The sequence below is a fragment of the Pelodiscus sinensis genome, chromosome 3, assembly GCF_049634645.1.
Source record: "Pelodiscus sinensis isolate JC-2024 chromosome 3, ASM4963464v1, whole genome shotgun sequence".
NCBI lineage: Eukaryota > Metazoa > Chordata > Testudines > Trionychidae > Pelodiscus > Pelodiscus sinensis.
Window position 1 is genome coordinate 64,279,199 of NC_134713.1, and position 24,392 is coordinate 64,303,590.

At 44.4% G+C, this 24,392-nt stretch overlaps 1 protein-coding gene across 5 annotated transcripts in view; it reads left to right on the forward strand.

Annotated features, from left to right (window-relative positions):
• ANKRD6 (ankyrin repeat domain 6) overlaps positions 1–24,392 on the forward strand; it is a 145,115-nt gene that overhangs the window by 66,545 nt on the left and 54,178 nt on the right. For all 5 annotated transcript variants that reach the window (XM_075923883.1, XM_075923879.1, XM_075923884.1 and 2 more), the window contains exon 2: positions 21,884–22,155. In XM_075923883.1, coding sequence (XP_075779998.1) covers positions 22,036–22,155 — 120 coding nt within the window. In that variant the 5' untranslated portion in view covers positions 21,884–22,035. The remainder of the gene's footprint in view (positions 1–21,883; positions 22,156–24,392) is intronic.

Sequence of the window (24,392 nt, forward strand, 5' to 3'; positions counted from 1 at the left end):
ACATGTTGAGTAGCCTTGGGTTAGAGGGACTCAAGTCGGTTGACTCATGTCAGGGAGCCCTGGACTTGATCATCTATGTTGCATTTTAACCCTACATTAAGGATTTTCTGATCTGTGCTCGTACCTAGGGCGTTAGCATCTGCACTGAAGTGTCCAGACCCCAGTCAAAGTAACCCTATTTCAGAGTGCCTAGCTCCTCCACCCCAAACCCCTAATGTCAACGCTCTAGCCCTGCGGATAAGCTACGCTGTAGGAAAACTGCTGCCCTCTCTGTTTCCCAAGTGTGATTGTGCTATTGGTGGGACTCAAAGGCTCATAAGGCTCACCTGATATGTAAACTGCATTATTAGCTCCCTCGGGGGGCTGCCTCAGTAGGATGACAGCAGTTTGAGAGAGTTTTATACTGAACTACCATTGATTGTGAGACCTGGGCTCTTCACATCTTGGCTGAGTCCCACTGGCAGGAGAATGCCCAGGTGCACCAGGTCTGAGAGAGAATCAGGACAATCAGTCTCCAGGGCTGTCAGACTATGGAAATGAAACACTACATCTGTGAATTTTTAAAATGGGGTGTTCACTGAAGGTGATTTTGTTGGTTTGTTTATTTTTGTCGGTTTGTTTTGAAGTTTGACGTAAAATGTAGGTTTTAGAGGAAACAAACTACCCTCCCCCTCCATAACATAGCTGATGCTGGCTGCGGTGGTGTCATGTATCTCGAGGGCATGGGGTGCAGTGTGCTACCGCACTGCCTCCATCTCTCAGGATCTCTCCTCCCTGCCCCTGCTGCTCCCTGAGATCCCCAGGAGACTGTAGGGACATTTGAGGGCTGGCTCCCATTTGTCATCCTCAGTGTTCTCAGCCTGGGCACCTCTTCTGCACATCCAGCTCTGGGGGGTGGGGCAGGGCAAGAGCAAGAACCAGTGAGTGGGGTGGGGACCAAGCAGCTGCTCTGAAGAGAGGGGCAGTGGCAGAGTTCCTGGCTCAGCATGGCTGGGGGAGTGATGACCCCAACATCCTGGTGGCCATATGTCAGCTTTAGTCTGGGCAAGCTCTACACTGGACCAGGAAGTTGCTGCCGCAGAAAGAGGATCAGGAGCAAGTGGCAATGGTGCTACCGGCTGTTGCGCTAGCTGCCTGCACTGCTTCTTTCTTACTAGGAACTCTGGGATGCATCTGGAGGACTTCTGGGACCTTAGTCAAGCCAGGGCCAGAGGCACACATGAAAGCCAGGGAGGGCTCATGCCTTAAGTCCCGTCGTAACACAAGCTCAGACCCTCCACCTTAGGTCTGAGCCTTAGGTTAGCACAATTGGTGTGCAGATGCAAGGGCTTATATTGCTGTATTAACATGCCCTGAATGGAATGCTTAAGGGGCCTGCAACAGGATTCTAACAGAGACAGGGTGCCTGTAAAGTGACCCTGGCCATGAAGAGGTACTTGGGTAGCAAGTTGCAACCAGCCCTTCCTCTGCTGGCTTTAAGAGCCATAATTTAGTTCTCCTTATAAAGTGTTCTGTACCTTACAGTGCTGTACACTGGGTCCACTTTAAATAGCTTTACAACTGTAGCAAACTAGGTGTTGCCTGTTATTAGGAGACAGCATGCCATGGGGATTCAGCTTACTTGCAACCAGCAATTGGAACAATTTTGGTGACAACCATTAAACAATAGTAATTTTGGTTTCATGATGTTCTACCACTGCTTAACTGACTTGGGGGCTTTTGCCCATCATGTTCTGTAGAGTTTTGTCTACTCGACAAGTTTTTTCCAGCAGAAAATATGCTAACGATGGACTCATTAGCATAAGTTGCAACATCATTAGCATATTTTCTGCCATTTCTTTTTGTGCAAGGGGTTTTTGTGCAAAAAGAAGCAGTGTGGATAGGGGTTTTTTTTGCACAAAAAACCCATTTTGCGCAAGATCCTTATGCCTCTCTGGGACAGGCATTAAAAAAAAGTCCACACTGCTTCTTTTTGCACAACAACCCCTTGCACGAAAAGAAACGGCAGAAAATATGCTAATGATGTTGACTGATGCTAATGAGTCCCTCATTAGCATATTTTCTGCTGAAAAAACTTGTAGTATAGACCTAGCCTAGTTGTTTAGCATCAACATTGTTCTCATGATTGTACAAACTCACAGGCAATAGGCCCAACCTTTAGCCAGTGTTAATCAGCAAGACATGCAGCTACACCAGGGGTACTCAAACTTTGTGATACCACGACCCCCTAAAATTCTAAATGAATGTGTGTGACCGCCCCTTCCTCCCCCACCCACACTGCCCTGGGTCGCTTCCTTCCCCCTTCTCACCAGACTCCTTGCCCTCCTGAGGTTCCTTTAAGGCATTTGCAGTCCTCAATGCCCTTTCCCCCTGCAGGCTCCTTCCCCCCATCTCTTTCTCCTCTGTGCCTCTTTTCCACTCCGCGTCCCTTTGGTTCCTTTTCTCTCTCCTCTCCTCTGTCCTTCACTCCACTCCTCTGCCTTCTCTTCTGACCCCCATGTGCCCTTATTTACCTCCAGGTCCTCTGCCTCGACCCAATCCCCCAGCCCGCTGCCTGAGGGACCCCGCCCTTTCCCAGCTGGGGAAGTGTTCAGTTGCCTGGCAAGCATGGCCTAGCTGGCCCCTCGCACATCCGCTCCTGCGCCGGCACCGGCCTCATTGTCCCACAGCCTTGCCTCCTGCTGCAGCTGAGTGTGCTCCTGGAGTCCCATGGCCCTGGCCACGCTGCACGGCTTGCCGGCGGCTGCCTTTCACTGCCCTGCTGCTCTTCTCGGCCTGGGAGAGAGGGGTTGCAAGTGAAAAACTGAATCCAGCTGTGACACCCCTCTAAGTTGCTCCCACAGTTTGAGAAACACTGAGCTACACTATTTACACCTGCTACGGATCAGGCCAGTACCTTGAGTGTGTTTTTCAATTCAGAGGTTAGAAAATTGAGAGAAATGTGCATTTATCCTAGAAGATTAGTTTTCTCTTTGCATCTATATCTTTGGTGACTGAATTCAGGCAGGTAGGAAGGGACTGGAAGACATTATCCACTAATATAATTAAAATGCCTGCTGGATGAGTAGGCTCCCATTAGGACTGCCGTGTTTTTGGTATTGTTACAGACATTTGACAGATATTGCTATAGGGTGAGATAATTAAGCAGTCATAATTCATCACTGGTCTATGAGAAAAAGAGCAGCTGTAGAAGTAACATCAGTCAGGATGCCAAGAACACTTTGTACAAAACAGTTAAACAATGAAACCTGCTGAGAGAGCTATGGAGTGTGTGCTAAGAGCTATGGTCTAGGGGCATGGAAGAGTCAGGAATTCTTGGCCAAACCTAAAACAATTTTCATTAGAACATTCAAAGGCATTTTAAAAAAAGAACTGCCCATTTGCCAGATTTCAGCTAGTAAGGCCTCGTTGTTTGGTGCTAGAACTGTTCAAAACAGGTCTGAGATTTTTTTTTTTTAATTGGAAAGTGTTTTTTTCCTGCTTTCCTCATATGCAAAAATGTTTTTTTTTTTGCAAACTTTCTTTTTGAATTCTTCTTGAGTGAAGACCATGACTGTAAAACTGCAGCCTACTAGGTGAAAGTTTCATGCTACAAACAATTGAAAACAAAGGATTATGGTGGGAACAGTGAAGCAGCATTAAATAGATGTCACTAGGACTCTTTTCATAATATGTATTACATATATATTTACCAGATGGATGCAACTTTATAGATGACTATGGATGAAGCTCATTACTTGCAAGGAAAGTAGTAAGAATATGTTTTATGTATTTTTGATGCATTTAAATACATTAATTGATTTTATTTTGGCTTTCTGTTAATAAAATAGGTGAACAGCTTTTTAAGTCTGAAAGTGTTGGTTTACCAATATTTTGTTAGGTCATTAAAGGTGACATACATATGCCAGAATCAAAAAAAAGAATTTCATCAAAGAACTAGAGGTAAGTCTGAAAAGAATCAACTAAAAACCTCCTTACTCTTTGTATGTATTCTTTGTATCTCTCCCAAAGCTATATTGGATCCTTTGAAAAACTAGAACATTGTGTTCTGACTCCCAGCATGAGAGACCATAAAGTTGTTGACTGACTGAAGCAAGACCCAAAGTGGAACTTGATGATATTACTCAGTCGGCTTGAATGTGAATACATTTGAAAACTGCATCTAACCAATTCCAGAATTTTCGGGGGATGTTAATAGGCATGACATGAGTGGACATCTTCATGATTTTTGTGAAGATCAGAAAATGAGAAAAAATTGATTTCTTCACTATTTGGTCAGTAAGAATACAGGGGTTCAGGTTAGGGTGCCAATGAGCTTGCTCGGTTGGCACTATGTGGACCAGTTGTTAATGAAAATCAAGCTTCTGGAAGCTACTTGGCCTCATTCCACTCAGCTGGCCTTCCAAGACAGCCCCTCACTCTCTCTCTGGAAACTTCTACCAGCCACTTCTTTATACCCCCTTGCCAGTTCCCTCATGCCCTTTGGCCAGGCCCTTCTTTGCCTCCACCCCACTCTAGGCAGTTCCCTTGCCCTCTAGCCTGACCAAATGGGCATTCAGGGGTGTGTGGGGGGAGGTCTGGCTGGATATACAGCATGGCCTATGTAAACAACAAATCTGTTTATCCCAAAAATGTGCTGGATTCTTTGAAGAACCATGGAGATTTGTTCCCTGCCTCGGAGAGTATCTAAGTTAAGAGACACAATAAATTATAAGAAGTACAAACACAAGAGAATGAATGTGACAAGAGGACAGTAATACATACACACGATGACTATGCGGTAACTTAGAGATACATTTCCTAATAATTCCTGGCCTACTCCTCACTCCCTCTTTTGGAAAATCTTGTCTTAAACATGTATTTTTAGGTTGGTGAGGGTTGTTAATTCGTCAGAAAGAAATTATTATTTGTTTTTTTTTACACATTCGTACTCAGCCAGTCATACCCTGCAAAAAGCCCAGGTGTTAGATTTCCTGTTACTCCTCTGTTGTGGCATTCCATTTGTAATGTGCTCCAGATCATACTTTATGTGGTTTCCTCATGCCAGAATACAATGACTTATGGCTGCTGTTGGCAGAGAAAAGATTAAAGTCCGGAATCAGCCTGCAATGTACACATTTCAGAATGTGTATCCCATTCATCTCTGACCATAGGGTGCTCTTCTAGGTATATTTTGTAAAATATTTAAAAGCAGAAGCTGAGAGATCCTGAGGATTTGTGTGTTGTCTCAGTGGAGATAATAAAATGGGGCTTTAGCACATGGTCATTTTTATGTAATTCATAAAAATGAATTCAGATGTTCATTTTGGTTTCAGATGTGTAAAATTCTAGGTTCTCAGAAGGTGTCACTTCCATGTTAATTTAGAATTCGAAGAATGTTTTGAGGTTAAGAGAGTGACTGTATTTTATTAAGAAAACTGTCAAATGGGGACCCCTGGTGACTAAGATGGAATGTGGTATACAGAGAAGCTGGTGGTCTAGGTTTGGGAATGATCTTTGTATTTTTGCCTTTTGGCTGTTGAAACTCAGGTATGCCACAGAATAAGTGATTGTGCTGGCTGCTTTCTCACCATGCTTAATGAACTAGCAGTTAAGCCAAATGATCCATGATTATTTGGAAATAGGTTCCAAGAATACCACTCCCCCCCACCTTTCCCAACTTGAAAATGGGGTCAGGATTTAGAGACAAGTGACATCCCTCCCAATATATAATGGTACATCTACACTACAGAGTAAGATCAAAGCTGCCGCTGTCGATCTTCCAGGGTTCAAATTAGTGGTCTAGTTAAGTGAGAGGGGCACTGTGGTTCCCTTCACGAGGAGTAAGGGAAGTCGAAGGAAGAGTGTTCTTCCTTCAGCTTCCTGCAGTATAGACAGCGCCAAAACCCAAGTTAAACTACTTCGACTTCTGCTACACAATTAATGTAGCTGAAGTTGCGTCTCTTAATTTGACTTTGTATTGTAGTGTAGACATTCCCTAACAGAAAAAGAAGGGAGAAGGGAAAAGGGGGGAAATGTACCTGTCAATTGTAGAGCAGTGCTAATGAGGCTAATTGAGTAGACTGGAAGTGTCCCATACTTAGCTTTCAGTGTCAGTTGGGTGTTGAATATAATGGCCCATCCAGCTCATGTCTTTGTTCAGACCTTGAGAAATAGTGTCAAATTTGCACATGAAGGCCAGTTCCACAGTTTCTCTCTGTAGTTGTTTTTTAAAATTCCTTTGTAGAAGAATGGCTACTTTTAAATCCATTGAGTGCCCAGGGAGGTTAAAATGTTCCTCTACAGGTTTTTGTGTGTTACCATTTCTGAGATCTGACTTGTATCCATTTATTTTTTGTCATAATGACTGTCCAGTTTGGCTAATATACATATCAGAGGGGCATTTCTGGCACTTGTGGCACATATGATATTAGAGGATGTGCAGTGGTATGAGCCACTATCTCTCAGGGCCTGAACAAAGACATGAACTGGATGGGCCATTATATTCAACACACAATTGAAATCAAAAGGTAAGTATGGGACACTTCCAGCCCAATCAATTAACCTCATTAGCACCAGCACTACTATTGACAGGTACTTATTCACCCCCCCCCCACCCCTCTCCCTTCTTTTTCTGTTATATATAATGGGAGGTTCTCCCCTTTTTTTTTCTTCACTCTGCTCATTGAGGAAGTAGGTTTTGTCCATGAAAGCTTAAGTTACAGACTAACATGGTTACCTCTCTGAGATATTTTACCATGAGAGTAAACCCTCCTAAGATTTTACATAATTCTAGAATAACCTATCTGCAATTCCAAAATATTACTTTTAAGAAATCTTTTATTTGGTGGGTAATAGTTTAGTATCAGTGAATGACAGGCCTAAAAGATCATATTATAGTTTGTCAGAAAGAGGCAACATATCATTTGCCACTGTTATAATGTAAGTCAAATCACAGAAGAGCAGAAGTTTTATTTTTGGCAGTAGTTACTGTTAACATCACCTAACTTAATGTATACCTGTATTTCCACACACAAACTTAACAAAGTTGAAGTTAAAGTTGCAGACGTAGATCAATGATTTGCAGGAATACAGGCAGTCCCCGGGTTACGTACAAGATAGGGACTGTAGGTTTGTTCTTAAGTTGAATCTGTATGCAAGTCGGAACTGGCATCAGCCGCTGCTGAAACTGATCAGTTTCAACCGCGGCTGAATCTGGATGCCAGTTCTGACTTACATACAGATTCAACTTAAGAAACCCAGGCGTCCCCAAGTCAGCTGCTGCTGAAACTGATCAGCGGCTGATTCCAGAAAGCCTGGGGCAGAGCAACTCTGCCTCGGGCTTCCTGTAGTCAGCCGCTGGTCAGTTTCAGCAGTGGCTGACTTAGGGACGCCTGGGGCAGAGCAGCTGGGGTGCTGCTGGGTTGCTCCAGTAGCATGGCTCCTCAGCGCTACTGGAGCAACCCAGCAGCACCCCAGCTGCTCTGCCCCAGGCGTCCTGATTCAGCCGCTGCTGAAACTGACCAGCAGCGGCTGAATCAGGACGCCTGAGGCAGAGCAGCTGGGGTGCTGTCGGGTTGGTCTGGAGCGGCGCTGTGGGACCAACCCGGCAGCCCCCAGCTGCTCTACCCCAGGGCTAGGCAAGAAAAGCCTGGTCTGCTGGGGGGGGCACTAGCTGCACCCCCCCAGCAGACCAGGGGGACAGGAGCAAAGCCGCGGAGCACGCCCCCAGGGGGACAGCCCAAGCGCGCCTGGGCTGTCCCGCTGCAGGCGTGCTCCAAGGCTTTGCTCCCCATCTCCCTGGTCTGCAGGGAGACAGGGAGCAAAGCCTTGGAGCACGCCCACAGCGGGACAGCCCAGGCGCGCCCGGGATGTCCCGCTGCAGGCGTGCTCCACGGCTTTGGTCCTGTCCCCCTGGTCTGCTGGGGAGGGGGGTCCAGCAAAGCCGCTGGACCCCCCCAGCAGACCAGGGATACCAGAGCAAAGCCGCCGCCTGGGCGGCTGTGCTCGTTTGCCCGGGCGCAAAGCCGCCCAGGCGGCGGCTTTGCTCGGGTGTCCCTGGTCTGCTGGGGGTGGTCCAGTGGCTTTGCTGGACCCCCCCAGCAGACCAGGGGGACAGGAGCAAAGCCGCCCAGGCGGCGGGAGTCCCGCTGCCTGGGCAGCTTTGCTCCGGGGCAAACGAGAAAAGCCGCCCAGGCAGCGGGACTCCCGCCGCCTGGGCGGCTTTGCTCGGGTGTCCCTAGTCTGCTGGGGGGGTCCAGCGGCTTTGCTGGCCCCCCCCCCCAGCAGACCAGGGAGACCGGGAGAAGCTTTTCTCGCCCCGGAGGACACGGGTGGCGACTCGCCGTCCGTGAGCTCCGGGGCGAGAAAAGCCCCGTTCGTAAGTGCGGATCCGACATAAGTCGGATCCACGTAAGTCGGGGACTGCCTGTATTACCTCTTGTGCAGCGTAGTCACAAATACAAAAATTTAGATATCTAGGAAACACAGTGTTAAGATAACATTTCTCCAGCATTGTAAAATTTGCCTCAAGCTTTGCATGGTCTGGGTAAAGATAAAGGGAGTACATGGATTTACTGATCAAAGATATAAATCTAGGGTAAAGGATAATAAGAATTTATCATGCCACTTTTATTAAAAATGAAGACCTCAGGATTTAGAATTCCTTTGGAAAATTTAAGGAGAGGACTACTGATAGTATAGTTATAAATGTTAATTGGAAACAAAGGTGTTAGTTAAAAGTAATTTTGGTACAGTTAGGGTATGTCTAGACTACAGGGTTTTGTCGACAGATAACTGTCAACAAAGCTTCTGTCGACAAAGAGCGTCTAGACTACATCCAGTTCTGTCGACAAAGCAAGCCGCTTTGTCGACATAACAGTGTGGACGCAAAGGACAGTTAGATGCAATAATGCCTTCTATCGACAGAACTCTGTCAACAAAAGGCGTTATTCCTCGTAGAATGAGGTTTATATACGTCGACAAAACTGCTGAGTTTTGTCGATGTTATGTCGACATAGCTCAAAGGCCGTGTGGACGCAGGTATAGTTTTGTCAACAAAAGTCCACTTTTGTCGACAAAACCCTGTAGTCTAGACACACCCATAGATTGCAGTGGCATGGGTATCCAGCTGTTTACGTCAATCTCATATGCATGCCAATGTTCCTCAGCCCTAACTCAGGCAATGTGTGAGGATGATAAATTAGTCTAGCCACCAGGCTGGCTTTGATTGTCAGCTGACACTGCTAACAAGGGTACCAGTTAGTGTATGTTCTGGTGCAGCATTTTTGATGTATGGGCACCTCTTTACTAGGTGCTGAATTGAGCTTTCAGTTCTTTTGCATAAGACTCTTCACCAGGGATGGGCAATAATTTTTGACTGGGGGCCATTTCAGAAATGTTTGAAGGGGCCCCGGGCCACTAGAAGGGGCGAGGCCTCAGGTGCAATGTGGGGGAGGGGAGCAGGACACTTCTGTGCTTCCCCGCCCACAGACCCTGATTGGTCTAGGGGTGGGGGAGCATGCAAAGTCTTTGTCTCCCCAGAGAGAACCACCAGCTGTTCTGAACAGCTGGCGGTTTTCTCTGGGTACCTGTGCCCCTGGTGGTGGGAGGAGACTTTGTGTGCTCCTCCCTGCTGCCCCCAGGTCAATCAGGGTCTGGGGAGGGGGAGAACATGAAGTCTCTTGCTCCCTGGCCCTGCCCTGCAATGAAGCATCATGCTTAGAGTCAACCGCCAGCTGAGCAGCAGCTGGCGGTTGACTTTAAATGCTGAGCCCCTTGCAGGGCAGGAGGAGACTTCATGCGCTCCTCCTGTCCCCCAAGCCCTGATTGCCCTAGGGTGGGGGGAGTGCGCAAAGTCTCCTCCTGCCCTGCCAGGAGTGCGTTGTGCTTCTAAACGCCGAGTACTCCTTGCAGGGTGGGAGCAGGGTGGGAGAAGACTTTGTACGCTTTCCCATGCCCTCAGGCCTGGGGGCGTGGGGAGTGGCAGGGCCACCAAAGACCAGATCAATGTGTTTGAAGGCTGGATCTGGCCTGTGGAGGCTCTTTTGCCCACCCCTGCTCTACACAGCTATGAAATGAGAATTTTAGATTTCTATGAACATGGCCTGGACTTGAACCTGTGATCTAGGGGCAAATTAGCCATCCAGTATTCCCTCAACTTGTTACAATATAATCCAAGACACTGGGCATCACATGACCTGTGTAATATAATGGTAATGCTGTTTCCAGAAATGAGGGTTGCATGATGTTCCTGGACCACAGAGCCCAGGTATAAGGAGTCTGGCTGTGGGGCTTGAGCGCAACGGGCAAGGTGGGGGTGGTGACATAGCCGGGAGCCACATGTTGGGGGGTGCGAGGCAATGCAGCAGGGAGATCTGCCCCGTAGCTAGGCAGTAGCTGGAGTCTGGCAGTGGCTGTAGAGCTGCAGCTGTGCAGCTCTGGCCCCAGCAGCAGCAGCAGAGCCAGGCAACAGTGGGCCTGGGCTGTACCCCTAGCTGGGGCCAGTGTTAAGCGCAGGCCATAAGGGAGAGACCTCCCCTGGTCTGGCAAATCCCCTTATCTGGGACCAGGGTGCTGGACCAGGAAGGGGAAACCTGTATAAGAATCAATTCAGTGGCTTTAATTAGGGATGTGAATGAGTAACTAATTACCTGGTAAGCATTACCGGGAGCAGCCCCCACAACCCTCCATGGGTGGAGGGCTGCTCCAGCCCCACCAGGCCCACTGTGCTGATAGCTGGGTTGGGAGCCGGTATCCCTGTGTAGGGCTGGCAGAGCTGGCAGCCCCGAGAAGGGCCAGGAGTTGGCAGCCCTGTGTGCTGGGGACCGCTCCAGCTGGGCTGGAGTGGTCCTTCCCGCCCCCCTCCCCCCAGATCCTGCTTAAATCTAATTTTTGACTGGTTAACTGATTAAACGTGATTTTACATCTCTAGTTTTAATTTACTTGCCAGTACGTCACATATTATTTAAAGGCTTAATCCAAAATCCATTGAAATCAATGGACATCAAATGGGGCTCTGAAACATCAGATCATTTGCATTATGTACACTCAGTTCGAGTCTATAGACAATTTTTCTGCTCAGGGGAGACAAACAGCTGCTCAGTGAAAAGCAAAGGTGAGGGAGAAGCAGTACATTGAGTTCCACCTGTTAGAATTATTATCAGAGGTACATGGAGTTCTAATATAACGTTATAATTGCTGTATATATGCTGTCCACAGTGTCACACATTTGGTTTCAGGGGCTCTCACTTCAGAATTTCCCAAGGCATGGAGCTGGCTGAATGTTTGTGTTTACTCTTATCTTGATCATGACATCATATCACGTGACATCATTGGAATTGTTGTGTTGAAAATGAGCAGGGCTTGAGCCATGCTGGAAGGGTCTAGAACACCATTCAGTCACTCTTTTGGGAGTTGTAACAGTGTTCCAGCACTTCTGGTGCTATCACTTGTGGAAGAACTTAAGTCCATTTCAGCACTTCTTTTATAAAATAACGCTATGAGCCACAGCTCATGCAAAACAGTCCTCTTGTAAAAGATGTTTAAAGATGTAATAGAGTTTCATGGGCATGTTTTATATAGAAATTTAGACTAGATTATCGTAATGTTTATCGTAAGGCCTGTTAGGCCTTAAAATCTATACATCTATGCACAGATTTTTCTTCTGACCTTTCCCAGTATATTTTTACTTTTTAAAATTTGCACGTAATTTGCTATTTCTTCTTTAACATTGGCTAAACCTAGACCTTTAGAAAGTGAAATATTGATAGTGCTGATGCAGGCCACTGCTTTGCAAGCATCTCCAGATATCTCTGTCAGTGCTCCTCAGTCCTGACCTGCAGCATTCCTCTGTTTCTGTCCCTGGCCTCTGACATGCAGGCTACAAAGGGTGGAGAGTTACACCAACTTGTAAGGTAGCTTTTCAATGGGGGTAATTGTCCACTAGTGGGTGGGGAGTGAATAAGACCATCATGCTCATTTTCACTTTGACATTGGAATGCAAACTGTGGAAGGTGAATAATGGTTGCATTATTCTTCACACTGCCTATTCACAAAATCAGACTTTATCCAGAAATAAAATGTGTTCATTTCAGAACCTTTTTTGTCATCTGAATAAAAGCAAAGGAAAGAAGTCAAATGAGAAAATTTGCCATGGAAATGAATCTGTGAATTACAAAGCAGAGGAAAGCAACGGGCAGGAGAAGAAGGATTTTGGAAAGGATTTTAAAATGTAGGGCCAATCCTGCTCCCATTAAATTCTGTGGGAGTTTTGCCATTGACTTCAGTGGCAGTTATTGGATAAGGTCCTCATTTTGCAATAGTTGAATCTAATGCAGAAGATTATGGTAGTAAGGGAGATTTCTCAACATTTAGAAATCCCACTGTGCTTGAATTTCTGCATGCATGGAAAGCACAAAGAACTCCGTTCTCATTCAAGCACAGTAAAATGTGTGGGTCAGTTCCCAGGGCTCAGACCCCAGCATTTCTGTGAAACAGCAGTGAGCTGGAAAGACATTCTGGCTGTTAATATGCAAATGAAGACCCAACCGTCTCACACATGTGTTTACACACATGTACTGTTACATATTAAACAACAACAGATTGTGTTTTGTTTTATCAGTATTGCTTGGCTGGAAAATGCTCACTGAGAGGTAAGCTTGCGTTCATAGACAGTCTTTGAAGAGTGTGCGGGTGTGCGTGCAGTTGTGGGTGTTTTGAAGGAGCTGAGGGAGAATAATAGGTTTTTAAACTTAATTATAGTAAAACGATAACCTGATGAATGCTGTATATAAAATATTAATAACTTTGAATATTATGGAAGGTGCAGCACAGCAGTCAGAGCATTTATAAAGAAATTTGCTCTTGAAGCAATGTGAAGTATGTTACCCATTCACAGATCTTTCCCAATGGCAGTGAAAATCAGAGCTCTGGGTTGTTAAGAAAGAAAATTTGTAAAGTGGGGAAAGGGAGAAGAGGGAAGAAGCAGCGGTCTGTAGAAGATCAATGGCATTCCAGTGATGAGTTTAAATTGCAATCTTGATCCCAGTATAATCCAATTTGAATGTGTCTCTGCCTCTGTTTAAAAGTTAGGCTAGGCTGACACCACTTCACAATTTTTTGAGGGGTGGCAACAAGATGTGATTTGAGAACTGTCAGTCAGGTGAGTTTAAATTTAACCAAGTTAACAACAGTGCTAGGATGACAGCATCTTATTTGATAAAGAGTTCATTTAGAAGCAGAAGCTGCACTAACTAGCTCCTCGTGTTTGTGGCTGGCATGGCTAACTGTTGATTTAGAAGCAAGCAGTTGTAAGATGTAACAGAACAGTAGATCAAATCATCTGTCTAATTTACTTTCCCTAGGAAGAGTGTCAAGCACTGATCAAGCTGATTTTCTTTGGGAGACTGTATCTGGCAACCAGGGTAACTAAGAAATAATAAAAACAAAAATAGTCTCAGGTTTTTCAGATTTCTTCAGACACTTAGAAAGATGATGAATCCCAAAGCGTGTGTGCGTGCGTGTGTGCGCGTGTGTGTGTGTGTGTGTGTGTGTACAGAAATCCTATTCAGCACTCTAATATTTTAAAATGTGGAATTTATACAACAGAAGAAAATAGCTATAATATCAATCCAGTAGTTTTAGGAGTAATCATTTTTATTAGTCACCACCTTTTTTAGTTTAAAAATGTTCACCAATGTAAAAAGTATGCTGCAAATACTTTAATACAGCTATCTGTGAAGAAAAATATGAATCAAATGTATGTTGCCCCCTAATTCATATTACTTTGCCTTTTTCCAGGCAGCGCCACTACTCTTTGATTTTTCCATTAGATACCATTTGTTGTCCAAGTCTTCCTTTGGAAAGACACACGTGCTTGTTATGATCACTTTGTATTGGAGACATTTGAGAATCTGAAAAGAGCAGTCAAAGGAATAAAAGATGTTAAAATGAGAGAATCCTTGGAAGAAGTAAAAGCAACGCAGGCCCTGACTCTGTGGGTGCTCAGGTGCTGGAGCACCCACGGGAAAAAAATTATGGATGCTCAGCACCCAGCAGCAGCTGTGTCAATCAGTTCCTTCTCTTCCCCCTCCCCCGTGCCTCCTGCCATCTGGTGGGCCTCCCCAATCAACTCTTCCCCTCCCTCCCATCGCTTCCCACCCATCACAGATCAGCCGTTCAGCAGTGCACAGTAGGCGTTGAAGGGCAGCGAGGGCAAGACACTCTTGGGGGTGGGAATGGAAATGGGTAGGAAGAGGCAGGGCAGGAAAGTGACCTCGGAGAAAGGAGTGCACTGGGATTAGGGCCTGGGCCGGAGCAGGGGTTGAGTATTCCCTGGAGAAATTAGAAAGTTGTCACCTCTGAAAAGCTATACCTACATTCAGGAGATAGGGGAATGAACAGTCTGTGAGTCAGCTGTGAATGGACTGTTCAAAGTCAGGTTCTTTGTAACAGATAAATATGCAGAATGCAAAACTATGTTGCATCCTTTGTTCAAAATATGATCAAATAATTTACAGTGAGAGAGAGTTTTGAGAGAACTTTTTACACATTTTAATGTGCTGATGTGCATATTACAGTAGTAGGAAAGGAAACATAGACTGCACTGAAAGTAATTGGAACAAAAGAAGAGAATTGCTATATGAACAGGTAAAATGCCATTTAAGAACTAATTATGGTAATTAAATATTAACAGGGTAAAATATTTCTGCAAAAGGAATGATCTTTATTATGGAAGTGTCAGTAGTGAGTTCTTAATTTGGATTATATAGTAATTTCCATGTAAAGCAGGATTAAATCCTCCTTTTTTTGTTCATGGAACTGAAGAGTAAGAAGTTGTAATAGGTCTTTTTCTTGAAAGACTTGCAACATTTTTGGTGGGCAGGTGAACAAAGGCATTTAAGGTGCATTTCAGAAAACAAAATTTTAATTATTCATAGTTATACTAGAAGATTTTCCTGGCATTGCCTGGGTGTTTTAACTCAATTTTTGGTTTTTGTAAATAAAATGAAAATGTACTTGCTTCATTAAAATCATTGGTCTGGGGTAGGGATGTAAGCGATTAGTCGACTACCCAATAAGCCTAGGCTATTTGGGTAGTTGAGTCACTACTCGACTGGTTGCTTCCCTTCCCCCTTGCTGAGCCGGTGCTGAGAGGAGATGGCTTAAAAGCTGGCTCCCCCCAGCACCATCTCTGCGGGGGGCAGTGGAAGCAGGGGGGTAGCAGAGACTGGGCGTGAGCCGGGAATCAGCTGACTCCTGGCTCACGCCCAGTCCCAGATGCTGCGCCTCTGCTTTTTAAACTTATTAAGAGCCTGTTGGCTCCTAATAAATTTAAAAATCAGAAGCACGGTGCGGGGAACCCAGCGTGAGCCAGGACAGCTGATTTCTGGCTCACACCAGGTCCCCGCCCCTCCTCACGCGCACCAGCCTTTTAAATGTACTATTAGTCTGTCAACTCTTAATACATTTGAAAGGCTAAAGTGCAGCAGGAAGGACCTAAAGCCAGCCGGGACAGCTGATTCCCAGTTTGTGAAGGGTCCCCCTCCCTGTGCACCAAACTTTTAAATTTATTTAAATGTATTTAAAAGGCTGCTGTGCAGTGGGGGGAGTCCTGCGTGAGCCGGGAATCAGCTGTCCCAGCTCCTGCAGGGTCCCTCCTGCTGTGCTTTAACCTTTTAAATGTATTAAGAGCCAACAGGTTCTTAATATATTTAAAAGGCAGAGCTGCAGCGGGGTGAGCTCTCAGGCTGGGAGCTAACCCTGCTGTGGCTCCCCTGCTTATCGACTAATCAACTAGTCGATGGAAAATCCATCAACTAGTCAATTAGTTGACTTAATGAAATTTAACATTCCTACTCTGGGCTGGGGATGAGGGGTTCAGTATTCAAGTTGCCTGGGGAGAGAAGATTACTCTCACTGCAGCAGCTTGGGGCCAGGTGAGAAGTGCTTCTCCAGAGCCACTGTAGCTCCAGCAGGTACAGCCTGGGTGCATGTCCCCCAGCTGGGAAAGGTCCAAGATCACTTGTTCTCCAGCTGTGGGGTAGTTCTGGGTTGGGTGCCATGGCTGGGGGGAGATGCACCCTCCTCTGGCCCCAGCATGGAGCAGACATGGCTTTGGGGTTGGGTGAAGCACTCCCTCCCAGGGCCCCGGCACAGAGCTGCCATAGGTGGGAGGAAGCACAGTCCTCTGTTGGCCCAAAATGAACCTGCTGCGGTAACTCTGTACTGGGGCTGGTGATCAGAGATGGCATTTTGCACGCCTACCTTGAGCCCCTGCCTTCCCTGAGCCTGGACCAAGCCCTCCTTCTACATGTGCTCATTTCTGTCAGTTTTGTGGGCTGTACTTGATACAGTGATTCTGTCTCTTGTTCTATGAGAAGCAATCCCATTGCAGGCCCGTCCCATTTTCCTGACACAACCAGGCTCTTACCTTGCTTTAAGTTATGGTAAAAGGAAGCAGTATACTGAATTTGGTAGGCCTAGCTTTCACCATATAGGAGGAGTTCTTGAGCAAACGCTCGCAAATATATAGTAGATGTGTGCCTTGATTTCATTCTCCCCAGGCGTGACATTAGAAGAGGTTTACAATAGTTAATCTTTGCAATAAGGGTATTGCTTTGCTTACCTGCCCAAGGTAAGTATTCTCATATTAGGTACAATGATACAGCAAGGGCTAATCTGAATGTAAAATATATGAAAATAAGTTCTCATACACTTTCTTTAATTTCTGATGTAATAAGTTTAAATTGTCTCATGCTTCAGCACTATCAAGAGGCATAAGGGGAGCAGGAGAGCAGTATGGATACTAATCCTGAGTCTAGTGGTAAAAGCATGTTACTGGAAGTCAGGACTCCTGGGTTCTGAGACTTCAATGAAGAAATATTGTTTGTAGCCAGGCCACTAGCACAAACCATGTTGTAGAATTTTTGTGTGCACAATTTGAGAGTGAGAGCACTGTGTACAATGGATTGTACAGTAGCATTTAGGCACTTATTGTCTTTCTATTCATAGTGTATATGAAGTTTTTAAAGAGGAAACTCCAGATGTGCAAAGTGGACAAGGAATTAAATATTACTAAGAGGTGCATATACGGATGTCTCTCTGTTTTGGTACAACGGAAAGGGCACTTGTCAGAATAAGGTTAAAAGGGTTGTTTTCCCCTTCCCGTTCTCGCCATCTGCTTCTTTGCCTCTCCTCGGAAGAGAGGAAAAGTTGGTCTCTGGATCATACAAACTTTATTTCCATCAAACATGTTTTGATGAATTTTGGGTAGTTGTAGCCAGACAGTCCCTCCCCCCCCATCTCATCCATCTTATTTGCCTCTCTGAGGTTCCCGAAGCATACAGGGCAGAGAAGTAGCAATAAAATCAGCATAGTCTATGCTGGCTCATCTGATCCTGAGAAGCTGAAAACATAGATATGAGGAGAGAACGATTAAGGCAATAAGCTGGCCTCGAGGCTGCAAGAAGTACCCGGCTGGCACCCATGTTGATACAAACACACAGTCCCTGGAAGAGGAATTTCCCACTGAGAAAAGAATGCCCAGTACTTCCAATTTAGTTATCACTCTTACAAGTGTAAATTAAGTTCACAACTCCCTTGTAAGAACTGGTCTCACAAAAGACAGACCAGCACCATTTGGCATCACAGATAAGAAAGAGAAATACGTGACCCCATGGGTATATAGGTGGGTACAGCAGCACACTCACTTTTGAGTGTCAATCTACCCTCTACCTGCTGGTCGGGTTAGGTGTTTGACCTCCCGAGGTTCTATGGGGACGCCCACCTCGTATTTTCGTCTTTCCTAGGAATTGAGGGACTGGCCCTGGCCTGACACGCTGGAGTCGAGAGGCACAGAAGGGGGTAAAAATTGTACCTGGATGTGGTCCTCTGTCTTAAGTGTACACAGACTTAGAGCTCTTTAAAGGTTAAGCTGTTACTTGGTACTATTATTTCTGTTTTCCTATCTTTATCTTCTTTGTAACCATTTTTAAGATCTATATTTTGCTAGCAGTTAAGAAATAGAACAATAGCCATTGCAACCATATGATTTATAAGCTTCCTCAATAAACCTGTAACTGTTTAAGCTTTAACCTGACTCCTTCAGTTGCTATAACAGAACCAGGCACAATTTAAAAGAACTTCAGCCGATCTTAAGGGACACAGTATAGGAAGAGCTTGGGCGTTTGGATTTGTGTCACACCTAGGTGGCAGAATCCACTGGGGCACCTTTCAGTCTTTCCCCAAGGCTGCCCGCTGCGAAGGAATTACGAATTCTAGCAGCTGAAATCTAAGGTGTTATACGCTCTCCCTGTACACTTATTGGGCACCCATCAGCCTCCTCCAGGTTGTCTGCTGCAAGGGACCCCGGTCTCAGCAGTTAAAGTCTCGGGTGTATAGCACATACACACTGCCCTGACCGTCGGCTGACAGTAGTCCACAAAAGCTAAGGAAATAGAAAGGGTCCAAAAATGGGAATGCAGCTGGTGGATCAATACATTTCTGATAAGGAAAAAAGATGAAGATGATTTTAGGAGATATAAATAGCACAGTACAAAGACGTAAAAATTGATAGCTGGATCAATTCCTTAATATGCTTTTATATGTGATTAAATCAGTGGAAGAGGCAAGAAGGAAAATACGTTATAGCAGCAATGCTATAACTGTAAATCACGTCAGAATCACAGAGCATGACAGACAGAGAAAGCTAATGGTGTCTCCAAGAAAGAATTTACCGCAGTAATCAAAAAAGAGAGCAAGATAGGGAGGGAAGACTAAGACCAAAAAGTGAGTATAATCTCTACCGTTTTACTTGCAAGTTGCAGTAGAGCAATTTGAGATCCTTTGCATTAAGTGTTGGTGCTAAGTATCTGCTCAGTGACAATATCATTTGAGTGCTTGTGAACATTTCTGTGGGTTCTAATTGTGTGGTTAAAGCTTGCATAATGCCTACATGGAATTTCTTTGTAAATCTCCTCCAAAACATCCGTGAGAAAATGTTGACAATGTGCCTTCCTTAGAGACTTACTGTAAAGCTTATAAAAGGAGCAAGAATAAGCAGTCGGCCATGCATGTTTTAAGAGGATCAAAATCAATTACAGTTGTACATATGCAACTTTCTCAAATGTATGAGCAGCCACATTAGAGGTAAGGATAGGAACAAATAAGTGACTGTACAACTGACGGAGAAATCTCTAACATGCTCTAACAAGCAAGCAAATATTCTCCAAGCCTCTACCAACACCCTCCTTTCCCCCCCTTCTCACTGTCATCTGTTGCAAGAAAGGTTTGTCCTGCACTAGTTGATGGCCATGTGAGGGGCAGGGTATGAGGAGAAAGAGTGATGAAGGAATGTGAAAGCATCAGTGACACGTTATTAACGTTACAGCTACAGGTTTGGATGGTTCATCTTCTTTAAACGTTGAAAAGCAAACACTTGGAGTTAAGATCTAAATTTGATGAAACCTATATAGACAGACATATTTGTTACAGCCATCGGAATTTCATGGCTTTTTAATATGGCCTATGTAAGGCTAAGGTATAGTCAGGGTATTTTTAGTAAAAGTCATAGACAGGTAAAGGGCAATAAACAAAAATTCACAGCCAATGACCTGTCTATGACTTTTACCGTAAATACCCCTGACTAAATCTTAGCTGTTTTTTGGTTCCTGGGCTGCCATCTCCCTTATGGCTCCAGGGTGTTGATGTCATGGGGAGTCCTGGGTGCCGACGGTGGGGTCCTGGTGGAGGTTGACTGCCCGCAACTGCTTGTTGTTCCAATGGACTCCAGGGTGGCCCCTAAGGATGTTACAGCTCCAATGACCCCTGTGGCCAGTGACACTGTCCAAGTAGCTGTCCCTGGGGCAGCTCCAGCAGTGACCTGTGTAGCTGGCCCCAGAGCCAGCTGCTTGTGTGTCCTCTTTGCTTCCAACTGAGTCTATTGTCCAGTCTCAGTATATTCATCTCCCCTCTACCAGCTTTCTTCTTGGTCCATTTCAAATCACACTGCTCTTGCTGAGGATTTTGGTCCTAGATATTACATTGGAAATTGGTAAAAGCTGGCCTCAGTCAATAAACGGTAGCATAAGGAAACTGTACCTCTTCACTTCTGATCTTTTAAACCTGCCTAGTCTTGCACGTCTACCTGCCTCTAAACTGAATCACCATCAATTCCCATCTACCCTCTCACTTCTTGAAATTGCTAAAATCAATCCCTCCTTCTTTGTTTTAACAACCTAAAACCCCAAACCACACCTAATTTATACCTTGTCTTGACTGTTGTAACCAACTGCTTTCTGGCCTTCCTGCCTTTTACCACTTCAGTCTATTTAAAAAAAAAAAAAAAAAAAAAGCGGCAGCTATAATGTTTTACTGCTCCCAACTTTACTGCCAACTTCTCTCATCTCTTCATTTTCTTCCTCTTCATTTCTGAATGCAGTGTTCTTTGTTGTCACCTTTAAGTAACTTCCAAACACAGAACCTTGCCACGTTTAATTTCTTCCTCTGCTCCGTCCCCTGTGCTGTCTCCTCCCCTCTCAATTGTCACCTTTTCCCTGTCTTGTATGACCAGATAAAATGCCCAGTTCCTTCTTGGTTTGCATTGTGTCTGTACAGCATACACTATAATTTCCTTTGGATGTGGAGCTCTCTAAACATGTTTTGTGAAGTGTACCCCTTCAACTTCTATAAAAATAGTTTTGTAAAAAGTGTTTTACCTAAGGAGCAGTTTCTGGCTTATGAATAATAAAATATACAGTACTTTGACCGTAGATATTAGTTCGTGATATTCATGAATGTTGGCTTCTTTTATCTTGCAGTAGGGCCCTAGGAGACCCATTTGACTGTGGACTCTCCCCAGCATTAGAGAAATATGGTGGAATCTGGTTTTGATTATTAAGATGGTTGGTTATAGGCATGTATGTTCTGTTTGTGTGGATGTTAGCTTTCTGACAGAAAGTCAGCCATGCACTTAGAAACTGATGCTTTCTGTTTCAGCAATTTGCATTTTTACTAGTCTGTCTTCGCTTCTGATGTATAGCCTGTGTTTTTTTGTAAGAGAGATGTTTTCAGTTAACTGGAGAACTAGCTTTCTCACCGCCCCCCCCCCATAACCTACAAATGAAATTATCTGAAATCTATACTATGCCTGGTATTGACTTTAAATAACTCTATGGATGTTGTGAGGTTTGAATTTGAATTAGTGGTCCTGAATATGCTTCATTATTGGCTGTCTAACTGCTACTATGCCAGTGTTCTTTGTCTGCCTTAGGATCTGCACAGTGCTGCACTTAGCAATGGCTGCAAGTGTGGACAGAGAAATGAATGGAAGGAATCCTGTGCAAAGCCAAATTTACAAAATGTGTAACACCTGATGAAATTGGAGATGGAAATAAATTTTAGCGGAGAATTTATTTAAATATACTCCGTGGTTAAATTATGGGAAACAAAGTGAGCATGTCAGTAAATGAGGCGGTAGAGAGCACTTTTGTGAATGAGCCGGAATGCTGGGGAAGGTCTGACTCACAAACAATCTCTGTGGAATATGATACAAAGGATGCATTCGCTACAGTGCAGTGTCTCTGAATTGTTTCTAGCACAACTGTGGTATGAAACTGGCATCTATACGAGATGATAATTCTGTCTGTATCTTTGATGTCAGTGTAGTTGAAGCAGAAACAAGAGAGCAGGTGGGAGGATACAATAAATGTGTGTTGCATCCAGACCCTCTGCGTTGCATATAGAAATGCAACAATTAACACTTGTGGGATGCTCAGGAATTTGTTCCATAGCCCTCCTCTCCTCTGAGGAAAATTCAAGAGCATTTCAGAGGTTTAGTGGTAAGAGGCTGCAGTTTTTCAGTTTCAAAATGTTTCTGATGGCTATTTTGTTTTTTAATCCATAGGTGCAGAAGATGGCATAGTAACAAATTAACCTTCCAATAAGCTGGGGTCCTTTTTCGCCTTCGCATGCAATTTTTGAACTGAGCTGAAGCTTTCATTTTGGATTGAAGGAACTTGCCCACTGCTTGCCCTGGAAACCTTTATCTCCTAATTCATGAGCCAGCAGGATGCGGTCGCTGTGCTTTCAGAACGCCTTCTCATAGCTGCGTACAAAGGCCAAGTGGATAATGTGGTGCAGCTTATCAACAAGGGTGCCAAGGTAGCAGTTACCAAGGTAACAAGAAAAACTCTTTCCAAATTCCCTGGGAAATAGTGTAACTCCTAAACCATTGTCTGAGATAATGTTCTTGTTACTTTACAAATTTAAACATATTGGGAGGGGTTTAAAAGTGTTTTGATTTTTTTCTTTAAATCTGCATTTATTAGCCAGCTTGAACATGAAATAATACATTTCTGTTCCTTCTCTGCTTCCAAGAAGAGGAAAATATATAGTACCAGTACATACTGGACCTTTAAAAATGTGCTATGCTGGATGCCTATGCAATGACATTTTTAAAATGTGCTTTGACTTTTGAGGAATGAACATGCTTTTAAAATTAATTACCATAGAAGAAGAATTGGTGGGGAGGGAGGTCTTGAGTGTGTGCAAAAAGCTCAGGGTATCTTTCAGCAGGGGAGGACTAAAGATAGGTAAGCTGTAAGTAACATGTTTTCTTAAGAGACAGATGTGTTGGTATAATGGGCTATGTTATGGCTGCACTTACTGCTCATAACCTTATTGATTGTTGTCCTGATTTTTATGCCTCTGCAATCTCAGTGCAATTACCCATTTGAGGATTATAAATTTCATTTGCTATTCCAGAGTGGACAGTCAAGAATCGGCCCGTTGTATTAGAAGACTTATAGCAACACTTAAGATTTAAAAAAAGAATGCAGTTGAAATGGACTCACTGCCAGCACTAATCATATTACAAATAATAATTACAAATCATGCAAGTGACATAAGAAAAATTGCTTAGTCTGAGAGCAGAGTTTGAATCTAAACAGAAGTAGGCCTGAAATTATTTTTCTCAATAGTCTGTTAATCACATCTGAATGTGAGAAGAATACTAATGAAATATGATGTTTTCTCCCTCCCTCCTTTTCTCTCTCTTTCTGTCTCCCCCTCTTCATTACTGTATTTTATTTTTTTTAAACCACAAAAACTCGGAATGTTCTCATCCTCCTCTGAAGTTTCCTAGCAGTCACTGTATAAAACAAAAGCCAAGGTTCGATGTGAAAAAGTGTAATTAACATTTAAAAGAAAAACTGATCTGAAGAGAAGTAGTACAACCAATTAAGGGATTTTTACCTCATATGTAGTGATCTGTGAGTAATGTTTTATCTCAATAGGTCAGTGGTTGCCTGTGATGGAGCTCACTGCTTCTCCCAGCACAACAACTAATGTTGTATATAGTTGGTTGTCACTGGAACCTGCTTTGCTTGCTTATGAGACTTGTAGCCAGCTTTCTACTGCCTAGTCACAAGGCTAATTGAGATGTTGAAGAACTGAGGGCAAGGCAGGAGCCATGGGAGAGAGAGAGAGAGAGAGAGAAGTGGAGGATAAGTGGGTGACATAGAGAATGTGATAGAGTGAGACATGAAAAGGATGGTCTGCGATCTGAGACAAAATTTTAAAACTAAAAAAAATTAATTGGGGAGGAGGAAGTGGGTGGGATTAGACTGGCAATATCTATTGGATCTGTGACTGGTTTATTATTTTGGCAAAATGCTGCACTGGGGCACATTTAGTTTGAATTATATTCCTATGTCAGCTGAGAACACAAAACTTGACCGTGAATATGAGCCTCTGCAAGGCAACTATTAGGGCCATTGGGAGGTTTTAAACAGAAAATGTGAATACTTTAGATAAGGTGCAAAAATAGATTAGAAATGTCTATCAATGGCATCTGATTTCTGAGAAGCTCCCTTTGCTTGGATCATAGTTATTTATTTTTAAAGTCAGAGTGCTCTGGGGAGGTTTCCTGTTTATTTACCATTGCCAGATGGCCTCTTGCTGATATGGTGATACTCAATCCACAGGCCATAACCCATAGTGAATGAGAAAAGCTGTAGTAAAATACTTATTTTGACTCTGTTGTCCATTCATTTGTGCTTGCCACCATCTGTCTAACGCGGGGTGGGCAATAATTTTTTGCCGGGAGCCACTCAGAAATTTTTGAAGTGGCCCTGGGCCGCACTGGAAGGAGCGGGGCCTAAAGTGGAAGGGGCACGGCCAGAATACTTCCCTGCTTCTCCACCCACAGACCATGATTAGTTTGGAGGTGGGGGAGCAGGTGAAGTCTTTTCCCCCTTCCCCCTCCAAAGTTCCCCTTAGGTGCCCATGCCCATGGCAGTGGGAGGAGACTTTGCACGTTCCTCCTTCTGCCCCCAGGCCAGTCAGAGCTTGCAGGCAGGGGAGCGTGCAAAGTCTCCTCCTGGCCTGCCAGGAGCATGTGGCATTTTGCAGGG